Source organism: Triplophysa dalaica, chromosome 2, assembly GCF_015846415.1.
Source record: "Triplophysa dalaica isolate WHDGS20190420 chromosome 2, ASM1584641v1, whole genome shotgun sequence".
Taxonomy (NCBI): Eukaryota; Metazoa; Chordata; class Actinopteri; order Cypriniformes; family Nemacheilidae; genus Triplophysa; species Triplophysa dalaica.
This window is the reverse complement of record NC_079543.1, coordinates 10736656-10748837: the sequence shown is the minus strand read 5'-3', so window position 1 is coordinate 10748837 and position 12182 is coordinate 10736656. Positions and strand designations below refer to the sequence as shown.

Genomic DNA, 12182 nt, shown 5'->3' with positions numbered 1-12182 from the left:
GATCGGAAAGGGGGACACATTATACACTTTATCAGCCTGGCTCATGAATTTTAATAATGTGGCTCAACATTTGTCCAGTAGTCGAAAATGATTTGCTTAAAAGCAAGTAAGTGGGCGCTTGCCATATACGGCCAAACCACTAACCGATGACTGACTGGCAATGCAGCTCACTTCTCATTGGTCTCTTAAAGCTGTCGTTTTAGACCACCTGCTTCTTTTTTTTCACAGCAGGCAAATTTGAAATTGAAACATTCAACATTGAAATTGTTTTCCAGACAGTATGAGGCAACAAAAAAGCTTAAAGTGTTGACATTTTAATGGTAGAAAAGGATGCAAAATCTTCAGTTTCAGTGCCAGGATATATTTTCATTGGACATTCGCCAGTGTGGCAGAAATGTAAATTTCGTGCTTAGAACATGAGCTTTCAGTTCATTGACATGACAGAGGAAAAATCCAATAAAAATTACAAATAGATAACAACTACACACAAATAGGAGGCACAGTTCTCTCCCACCCACATGCAGGTGTATTCCCACTAGGTCTCCCTCACTTAAGTACTTATGCATGCTCTCCCACGCCGACAGAGCAACACACAGTCGTGCTGTGAAGATGAATGGCCATATGTGTGAAGGCCATTATGATGATTCTCTGTACAGTAATGTGTTTGTTCTGGAGGTGATGGACATGTGCACGCTCACTGCCTTCCTGCACACCAGGACACACCTGCATGTAGCTGTAGGACATTTTTACTCTCCAGAATGTTTATTTGCTATCAGCGGAGTTAAGCAATTGGATGTGCTTTTATGTATGGGTCATAAATTGCTGGTAAATTGATTGTGATCCAGTTATGCAGGCATCAGTGGCTGTTTACTTACGCAGCATAAAGGAAGTCATTCATCTCCCCGTAAGCTACAGTGACACAATCAGGTTACGTTTATTTGAGCAGATTTGAATTTGGTATAGTCTGCCTTTTGTTTCCTAGCTTGAGGCCCGTCTCTCGCACACCCCACAACTCCCATTCTTTCTCTTTTTCGCTGAAAGAAATCAAATGTGTATGCCCTTGAGTGCAAGGGAATGTTTATGTATTAATAGGACAGTAGAATTGGCTATGGCAGACGCCTCCAGCGGCGAGTCTTTATTCTGGTGTTAGGGCCGATCAGGATGATGGGGGATTGTTGGGAGTGTCCTGTGGAAGAACGGCTCTTTAATGAAGCCATTGGCAATGTGTACAATCACACAGCTAAGACTCAATCACTACCGACAGCAGCTAACACCCACACCTCCTTCAGTTAACCTTGATCTGAGTTAGCCGGCCCACCGCGGCTGTCTGTGAAGGACACTGCACATGCATACACATGGACAGCAGAGCAAAACTGCAGTCTGGCGGTTTGAGTAAATATATACATGAACGCATCATGCATGCATGAACATGACCCTGTTATCTGTTCCTATTTTTCTTAATATAGGATAGTTTTTTACTGCTGTCTAAAAATTTTGATATTTAGGGGGTGCACTAACTGTGAAATTTGTGAATAATTGTTTTACATTCTAGCTTGAAAAGCTCCATTGATAGTTTAGGTCATATTATAGAATTAACAAGCAGACCAGGTGCAGGTGTGCCGCACACGTCCTGAAAACTGAAGCCACAGCAATTTGATCGCCCCCTGGTGGCTGGCTGAAATATTGGTCAAAAGCCCCGCCCTTTATGTAAAAAACAGAAACGGTAACATGATTTCAAAGTTTATGATCGAGTCATTGAGGGATATGGGCAGGATCTTTACCATGGGTCCATCTCGCACTTGCTACTGCACAAACTCGGGTTCCAAATGACATCATCGGCGCAATACGTCACTGGCCTTATCTCATCATTTTGGCTTCATTTTTCCACAGTGGAAGTCAATGGGGACGCGTCGACCATCATTTTTACGGTCTGCGGTCAGGTGCATAAATTGTTAAATTGTGTTTACTTCCAGTAAGTGCACAAATTTTTAATCCGTTGTCTTTTTTATATAATTTATCATACCAAACTCACGTGTTAAATTGACAGCCCTGGAATTACCACATTATTGCATGCTTTCACGAACCTTTCAGTCTAGCAGGGATGTCCCTACAAGCCATTTTTGTCAGGTTTTGTTGTTATTCTGACAAGATTTCCAAACATTTTACACCCACAAGGATAGAAAACATGCCCACACGCATAGACGTGCAAACAGAGCCACAGCGAATTCATAGAGATGCATTCATACCCGAGGACTGTACATCACATACAGCAGTGTTTGGCTTCCTGTTAAAAACAGCACATACACGTGCACACTCATTTGTCTGTCTCGCTAGGAAAGAAAGAGCGAGTAATAAGTGAGGGTGCTGCTGTTGTCATCTCCTGTTCACCTTTCTTTGAGAGACAGCTGACCTAAAAGCACTCACTCCATAAAAGAGCTTCAAGTGCTCCGTCTACCTCTGTGTGTGTTTTCCAACCAGGAACAATAGCAGTCTCTCTCCTAAATGACAGGATGTTCTTTAGATTGCGAGCGTTTGCCTGCGAGCCTGCAAGTTGTTGGGGATGTCATTAGCATACAAGGACTTGACGTCTGTTGTTGTTTTTTAAAAGAAAATTATTTCCGTAAACATTGAACATTAAGGTAGACTAGCCTTTTTACTTTTCAGAAAAGAACCTTGCGCTCGCTCCTTTGTATTCAAACTATTCTCTTTAGAGACTCCACCATTCTCACACAGATGTACAGAAGTGATAGTGAAACTGAATTTTATCACACTTTTTATCCCTGTTGTCTGGGAGCGGAGCTTTGTATTTAGCATTGTTTCATGGGCCTTATATATATGAAGTGCCATTCTGAAAAACAAATCATCCAACCGGCTGAGAAGCTCACTTCTGTTCAATCCCACCGCAACAATGTAGAGAGCCAAGCATAACACGTTCTTAATGAATATACCACCACTTCCCCTAATGCACACACACACACACACAGACAGGCTTTAGTGAATTAAAAACTGCTCAAATGACTTCTCTCAAAGTCATAAAGAGGCGCTAAATCTCAATGCATTTGGAGAGAGGAGAGACACTTGGCAAAATTGCACGTGGTGCTGTTAAAGCCTCTCGGGACCTTACATAAAAAGAGAGAGAGAGAAGCTAGAGTGATGACCATGAAAGCATGTGAATTGGAAGGCTGAGATGGGAGTGATTAATAGGTATGAAGTGAGATGGCGAGGTAGAAAACAAATGAGTGAGAAATTCAGGATAGGTGTAGGGATGCGAGGGATGGTTGAATTTGCAAAGAGGCTTGATTTCAATAGTGCATGATGTTGAAGAAGACTGGCCAAGAGCATCTCGTCCTTGTCTGTCACAAAGTGCGGTGGGAAAAACCACTGCTCATCTCTCTTAATTGGTTCAGGGTGAGAGAACATATCAGTAGTTTAGATATTCTTGTTTTAATTTTCTCCGTTATGTTGGCAGCATTACCACTAAAGGGTAAACATTTGAATTTTATTTAATACTTGTTCCTGATCTTACTTTGCATAATTCATTGGTCAATGTTGTTCCAAGGGAAGAAAAAAGTTTACCTCAGTTTGAAAGGTTTTCTTTTCTGCTGACATTACCAACACTCTTTTTAGAGGCCGTACCAGGTTTATAAAACAAGGTCCCACCTTAGTATACTGTTGAGAAGTAAAATTGGTTGTGAACAGGTAAACATAACAGCTAGTCGTGGCCCATGGCTAACAATAATGGTTAACCCTCTAAGTCCCAAAGATGCAGATTTGAGACAAGATGTCATACTTATAAAATACGCTGTAGATCCTAATTTGGTGCAATATCTCATTTGTATCCCATACCACAAGATGGCAGACATGTAGTACTTCGATTCTAGACCAAAATGACGTCATGTTCCTATTCAAAGTGTTCGAGCAAATAGAAGTGAGCTATTTAGTCATTGAAGCAGAAGCAGTTCGGTTCAGACCTTCAGAGTAAATTGTGAGATTTGTGAGAGAAAATCGTCAAATGGCTAATAAAAGGTTGTGCCGTGAGGTTGTGTTGCCAATGTTATTCGCCGATTCTGACTCTGAAGGGGACTATTTTCCTTTTGGAAATCACGATCGGTCATCTAATGAGTTGCTAGAGGTAGCTGATTGGGCAGATAGCTGGTCAACTGATCAAAAAATAGGCACATGCATTTTACTATGGCACAGTAATATAGTAAAAATTTACTATAGTTACTAATAGTTTTACTGTTGATTTCCTCTTTTCCTGATCATTGAACAACATCATGTAAATAAGTTCAAAAATCAATTCAATATCAACTATTTCCTGAATATTACTGATGAACTGATCAGGAAGTAGGCTATTGTTCACATGCGTTGTACTACTATAAAGTATAGTAATATAGTAAAACTTTAGTACTTTCTCCTGTTTTATAGTTGGTTTCCTCTTTCCTGATCATTTGCAATGAGATTCAAAAGACAAAAAAAAACATGCAAATAAATTCATACATCAATTCAATATCTACTATTTCCTGAATATTATGAAATTTAAGATGGCCGCCCCCGGTGACGTCATAATATGCAAATTAGATGAGTATATTTACACCCCACATATACTTTCGGTGATGCCAAACATTTTTCTAATTTACAGATGATCTCTATCTCTAAGCCCTTTCAAGCCACAAGCTTTTGAAATCTTAATGTCAAAATCAAGCATGTTTTCCAAAAAACGCTGGCGCCGAAATGATTTTTATCATAAAGTGACATGCCGAGATAATTTAAAAAGAAAGTTCACCCAAAAACGAAAATTCTGTCATCATTTACTCGCGCCCTTGTCATTTTAAACCTGTTTGACTTTATTTCTCCTGCAGAACACAAATTAAGTTATTTTAAAGAATGTTTGTAACCGAACAATGAAAGTAACCGTTGACTTGCATTGGTTTTGTGTCCGTACAATAGAAGTGAATGGGTACCGCAATTTTCGGTTGCCATCATTCTTTAAACAACCTGAGCAGCCTCCAGGTACCTCCAGGTATTCTGATTGGCTGAAGCTTCTGTACCGCACACAGGTTTTTTATGATGTTTACAGAGCACACAAATGTCATTTTGTAAAACACCAATTTAGTGATATCTGTTAGACCCTAGGCACAATTTATGTAGGCATTTAAAAAAAAAAATCATTCAGCATCTTCCACAGACAAACATGCACACATTTAAACAGAAAAGATCAAGACAGTTTGGCCAAGATGAGCTGAAAAGCCTAGGAAAGCGCGAGAAAAAAAAGCTTTGGGGGTGTCTTTGCATCAAGCCAAAACAAACCTACTACTACTCTTTTTTGTTTCTTATGTAGAAATGCCAATTCAATATCCATGTCCAAGAAACACCCAGGGCATCCCTGGCACACACGACAAGCAAATCCGTTTTTCACTGGCATTTTCTGAGAGCGCCATCCCATTCCTTTCATCCTGTGGACAATACTGTTGATCAGGGCTTCACAGATGGCTTCTCTCTCACTCACCGCTCTGTAGAACATTCAGGGCCACAGGCAAGCTCGCATTAAAACTAACAGTCAGCAAGTCCTCCCTAATTACTCTTTCATTCACTTCAACATGCTCTTTACGTAGCCGGCTGACTGCATTAGCGACGCGCGCAGTTATTGCCCGCGTGCTAAGGCATTACGCAATAATAATTAATGCAATATTAATGCCAGCTGCTCTCCATTAGCTAGCATATGAGCATAGCCTATTCTCCTTCCCCCATTACTGCTCCATTCTGCACTGCTGCTTTGCAACACATTGTGAGGGGTTTGAATATGTATCATCAAAGCTTATGTTGGCGGAGCGTGTTGCGCGTGTAATGTCTAGACATTAGCTTTCCCGCTTGTTAAGGAAAGAGTCGAATAGCCTCACTTCCACTCGGCTAGTGATTTTACCACAGCTGCCTGGTGTATGAAGGCCCCCTCGAATAAAATGGTGGCTCGACAATTACCAGCGTGATCACTTTATAAACACAGACTATGTGTTAGATGTTTGTTTAAGGTTATTATTAGGAAATGGATTTGTCTAAATCAGAGATTAAAAAATGGATAATTGAAAACATAAAATGGCGCATGAGGATGACTGCGGCCAAATTCATACTTTGAGAGCATGTTATATATAGTAAAGAAACTGTTGATAAAGAGTGCTTGAGGTGCACATGTGTGTATTATGATTACCTTACATCTGATACAGACTCATTATTTTAATGTTTTGTTATTTTCATTTTTTCAAATCTAAAGGCACAGTGAATCCAGTACATCATCATGATAGTGGTCTCCTGCTGTTATATAGATATAGTTTTATGACACTTTACTCATTTGACATACTGTGTAGCAATTAAAAAGTACATACGTGTGTGTGAATTCTATTGATTTTATTTGTTGGCAGAGGTGGAAAATGATTGGACAGAAGTTGTTAACTGTGATTTATTCATTTTTGACATTCCACATGAATATTTGATCACATTTATCGTTACACTTTAGTTAGAGCTAAAAAATTTTTACTCATACACCATCTAACATTCTCTAGGCTGCCTTATTACCTACCCATTATGTCTTATTATATTTTTATAGCGTTTAATAAAAAGACATTCACACTAAAAGAGAATCTACCACTGGAAGTATTTTGGTTACAGAACATCTTCCTACTAATGTTTTAGCCTTGTCTGCTTATGAAAATCTGATCACAAATGCAATATCCATGAATGGACATTTTTGTTAAAGCTTTTTTATAAAAAATAATCAACGCGAAATGCATCACACCAAGATTACAGATTATTTCAAGATAAATTATTATTCATAATGCCTTTATCTAAGTCTTTTGTAATGCAAATAATTCCGTTGTTCAACCCGGTTTTTAGGAAACTATTTATAATATCTCTGAATGTGGGCAGAAGCAAGTCATTTTGAAGGAAGTTGCTAAATTGCATTAATTTCTCCATTTTGTCTCACAGGAGCGGATCACCGCTTCCTTAACTTGCATTGGTAGTCACATCACAACTCATTTGCATATGTTTCCTCTACTTTGCTGCATCGACAACTGTCGCTCGTGTCCCTTTAAATTGCTGCTCTTTAAAAAGAAATAGCGTCTGGTCATTTTGTACCTGCCAGTATTTTCCCCCATAAGGGTTCTACGCATGTTTTTACCCTGTTTTTCTCTCACACAGAACCATAAATCTCTCTCTCTCTCTCTCTCTCTCTCTCTCTCTCTCTCTCTCTCTCTCTCTAGGAGTTTACTTTCAGGAGAATAACACCATAGACACAGGTGAGGTGGATGTGGGCCGTAGGGCTCTTCAAGATGTGCCTCCAGGAACTTTCTGGCGCTCTCAGCTCTATATCGACCAGCCACAGTCCCTCAAATTCAACATCTCTGTCCAGAGAGGTGCCCTGGTGGGGGTCTATGGCCGAAAAGGACTGCCTCCTACGCATACTCAGGTAAAAATCCTATCATTTTAGAAGGTTTTTTAACAAACGAACAAGACATTTAGTCTCTAGGTTTTTATGACTGCTTTTTATATATGTGCCGAATGGCATTTGTGAGCACCATTGAATGATGCTAATTCAGGAAGAATTGAGCAATGGCTCTTAGCATGCTTTTTTATCATCCATAATTTTTGTAATTTCCATTTCATAATTGCAGTCGTAATTCTTAGCGTAACCGCGTGTAAGAAATATCCCAGCATCAGCTATTCCAATTATCGTCATCTTATTACATGAGGTTCACAGAACCGCTACAGATGGCATACAGCAAACCTAACTCAAAGGACCGTGGATTTTGTCATAGTTTCAAACCTGACCTTCAAAGCTACACGGCGGAGCCAGACAAACCCCAATTCCAATTTCCATCGGCCCTTTCTCTCACAGTAATTTGTTCTTAAAGCAATTCATACTTTTATGCATGTTGTGCCCGCTTTAATTAAAAATTCAGCTCGGCCTTCAAAAGCAAACCAGTAATTTTTCCTCGTCCATCTTCTTTCTTTTCCAACAACAGCACCCGTTGTTTTTCAAGAGTACATCACAAAACGCCTAAATGCTTAATAGAGGTAATTGACGGCAGAGGCCTACAGAAAAAACAGTCAATAGCAGCGCTTTAATTGCCACAAATGAATCGATATGTTTCTTAAAGGAGGAAAAAAGGATAGGTTGAAGGGGTATTGACATACAGAGGCGTGGAGACTTGTGTTTCCCCCACTGATCGAAAAGTCTTCTGCTTGTTTTGTCAGATGGTGTCTTGTAATTTCTCGTTCACATATTCTTTATCTCCTTCTCTTGTGCTGCTCTTCAAAGTGTCTCTTAGGAGACAAATTTCTTTTTAATGCACTGTAAATTGAGAACAGCATGTTAAACTCATCAGAGGCCTTGACTCAAACTCTCTCTCCGGAGCAGCTTGTCACAGTGGCAAAAATGTGTTGTAAAGCATTTGAAATGTGGAGTGTCTTTTGCAAGACATTCCCTTATCGCTTTCACGAGCGAAAGCAGGCTCTTGATTCTAAACATATTCATTACATCTCTCGCAATTTATACACAAACGTCAATTCCCGCATTGAAGCCACATGCTCCTCTTACAAATAAACAATCAAAGCCAATTCTGTTACAATGTAACCTCTAAATTCTCACCACATCTGTCAGAAACACAAGCTGTGCAGGTATATTAAAATCAATGAGGTGACGTTGCACAGTGACTGCTGAAATTAGGTTTTATTGATGTGGTGTATGTTTCTGTGCCACTTGTAATATAAATCAGTTACAGGTTGAGTTGTTATGTGTACAAATGATTAATTAAATGAGTGAATTAATAAGGTTAATAATGACAGTAAACAACAAATAACTGCATGACTGAGATTATAGTGGCGAGTTGGCATGGACAAGCACCACTTAAATGATCTAAATAAAAAACTTGTACTGTTCTGCAAAAAATATTGTTCCTCCAAATGCACAGATTTAACTAATAGCAATGTGTGTGTACAGTATGACTTTGTGGAGTTGTTGGACGGCAGTCGTCTGATAGCTAAAGAGAAGCGGGGACTGGTGGAGGTGGAGGGAGCAGCAAGGAAGGCTCGTTCGGTCAATGTTCATGAGGCAGAGTTTATCCACTTCCTAGACTCCGGCACTTGGCACCTCGCCTTCTACAATGACGGCAAGAACACCGAGCAGGTGTCCTACAATACAATCATCATAGGTAATGTGCATATGTAATATGTATGCTGAATGCATGTGTGTGTGGGATGCCAAATCTAATTAAAGATATACAGTAACAAATAAATCAAGTAAAAGATAAATAATGTATTGTAATATATATGAATATAAATGTATAAAAAGATGTATAAATAAATATATATGTATTAAATAAAGTATAAAACACGTTTTAATAAAGATTTTTTTTTTAATCGAGCGAAATTAATAGCGAAATAGCTATTTTTTTATGTTTAAATTTGTCACAACTTAAATAAGATAATTTGAACAGAAGATTAAAATATAACATTGAATCAAATTTCTTGAAAGTGTACATTTGTGCATATAATACACAAATGTGTGGAATGGCGGTCAGAGCTGCATCGATCTGCGCTTAAAGTGTTTGGTGGGTAGCAGCTGACTTCAGAGTGTTGCCTGGTGACCTGCTAGACCTCTCTCTTTCTCTCTCCCCCTCTCTCTAACCTGCTCCTCCTTCCACACTTCTCTCTCTCGCCTCCGCCGTGAACTCATAAAAATAGGTTTCAGCAAGAGTAATTTCCTTACGCATTCAATCACAAAGGCAAGAGCATGAAAAAAACGTCTGTGGGCCCGCAGCCAGAGCCCTTTTTAAAAGGGTGTTGATTATGCTTCGATGAGTAAAAAGTTAACCTTTTGAAAATGAAAATTGATTAGTTCTCAGTAGCAGGATAATATGGGCCTGTATTGGGCATGTCTGTGGGATCCACTAAATGCTTCGGCGGTGTCATAACAGATCGCTGATGACAAGAGACTGCCGCAGTTCATTACCCTGTCAGAATTGGCTCGGCCACCAATGAGCCGTTTCGTGTAATGAAAGTATTGACAGGTGATGCCACGATTACTGACATTACCTTGGCGACACATGTGAGAATCAAAAATAGAGTGAATAGAAAAACCTTTCAGGTGGATGCCCACTTGGTTTGACTGCGATTGGATATTGCAGACATATACTGTAGGGTTACGGAGTGAAGGAATATCCTAAATGCAGATAAAGGATTGAATAGTGCGTAGATCAGATAATAGAATAAATAGGCTTGTCAAAGAAGTTAAAATGAAAGATAAATAAATAAATAATAATGAAATTAATTGAAATAAATAGAATAAATAGGCTTGTCAAAGAAGGAAAAATCACTGTAATCACTTACAGAAAATGTTATATGTTGAAAATAAATAAATAAATGCTACTACTAATAATAATAATATAAACATTTTTGCAATCACAGTTTGCTTGTTTAGCAAAGTAATTATTGAAATGCGAAACAATTTACAGTTGAATAACTATTGTTATAAATTTTTTAGGTCAATCAGTCTGCATGTTTTTGAACCAGTACGCCTTAATGCCGTAATAGTTGGGACTTCAAGAGCATTTTTTTAATCTTGATGTCACCACTCGAAAGTCACATCCGGTCCTGAAGCGAAACCAGTTGTGAAACACTGTAATAGAACAATGTCTCATTATAATGCTGATGTGCGCTTGACTAGTTTTCGCTTGTTAAGTCTGTTTTAACTTTCTGACTCCTCGTGTGTCTACATAAATAAACATGTTTTTAAATATAAATATATAAAGTGGAATAAGGGCACACTCAGGCGTGTGTGTGTGTTTTAATGGCCATCCAGCAGTGTAAAGAAAGCTCTGAGCGGAGCGTCTGGCTGCTAATTGGTGGTAATAATGCCCTGATTGGTTCATTAAAGCAGAGTAAGCTTAGATGCAGCTTTTTGTTAATCACGCATCTGGCACTCCTTTAATTAAAGATGGGGGGGTCTGAATGTCTGCTAATTTCCACAGACTGTCTCCTCAATTAAAGCTTTTCTCTTACGTTCTTTCTCTCGCACGCTTTCATTCTTCTCCCCAGATACCCTCACGGAGTGTCCACACAATTGCCATGGCAACGGAGACTGTCGCTCGGGAACGTGCCATTGTTTCCCAGGGTTCCTTGGGCCTGATTGCTCACGAGGTATGCTTTCTTACTCTCGTGCACGCACGCGGTCACACACACACACGAGTCTCCGGAGAAATAAACAACCAATGTTGCTATTCATAATTGGTTTCAGATTGTCATTTGAACAAGTGCGGCTGGCTGGAGGCTTTTGGTGGGGCTCAATTCCCAAGCCTGATCAGCTTTCTATTAACAACAGGAAGCAACAATTAGTTAATTTCCATGGTTTAATATTGAAACGTAGTTTATTCTCATTACCTGTTTCCTTTCTCCTATGACATTGTTTGGTTAAAAATCGTTTTTTTTTTTCATTCTTTGTCCTATGCTGTTGAAGAAGGAACAAAGAAATCTAGTCTGTAACTTTGTAAAACAGCACCTGTTGCATTGTTTTGAATATCACAGTCTTCTTTCATGGGCTTTTATCAGTGTTTTTAATTGTTTTTTTTTGTATCTCCCTTCAAAGCTTCCTGTCCAGTGTTGTGCAGTGGCAACGGCCAGTACTCTAGGGGGCGCTGTCTTTGTTACAGCGGCTGGAAGGGGACAGAATGTGACGTTCCTAGCAACCAGTGCATCGATGTGCACTGCACGGGTCACGGAATCTGCATCATGGGGACCTGCGCCTGCAATACAGGCTATAAAGGAGATAACTGTGAAGAAGGTCAGTTATTCAAATCACACATTATTTTGTATGTGCGGACTAAAGATCAGTTTTGTAAAACAAATTTGACATTAAAACAATTTAGCTCGTGCAAGAAATGTATCATGAAATTAGATATATATTATGTTATATACCCTGATGTTGTTTTGAATCTGCATAGTACACAAATGGTCAAATTTGGCTGCTGTTTGTTTATATAATGAAAGAAATGAGGACTTGGTCTGTCAAGCTCCAAAATGACAAGAAATGCCATTAAAGGTCCAGTGTGTAATTTTTTGGAGGGTGTATTGACAGAAATGCAATATAATATACATAACTATGTCTTCAGAGATGTATAAAGACCTTAAAT

The 12182-nt window shown here is 39.1% G+C and overlaps 1 protein-coding gene across 4 annotated transcripts in view; it reads left to right on the top strand.

Annotated features, from left to right (window-relative positions):
* LOC130434362 (teneurin-3) overlaps positions 1 to 12182 on the top strand; it is a 578467-nt gene that overhangs the window by 494934 nt on the left and 71351 nt on the right. For all 4 annotated transcript variants that reach the window (XM_056764479.1, XM_056764490.1, XM_056764500.1 and 1 more), the window contains 4 exons: positions 7257 to 7462; positions 8996 to 9206; positions 11092 to 11193; positions 11639 to 11833. In XM_056764479.1, coding sequence (XP_056620457.1) covers positions 7257 to 7462; positions 8996 to 9206; positions 11092 to 11193; positions 11639 to 11833 — 714 coding nt within the window. The remainder of the gene's footprint in view (positions 1 to 7256; positions 7463 to 8995; positions 9207 to 11091; positions 11194 to 11638; positions 11834 to 12182) is intronic.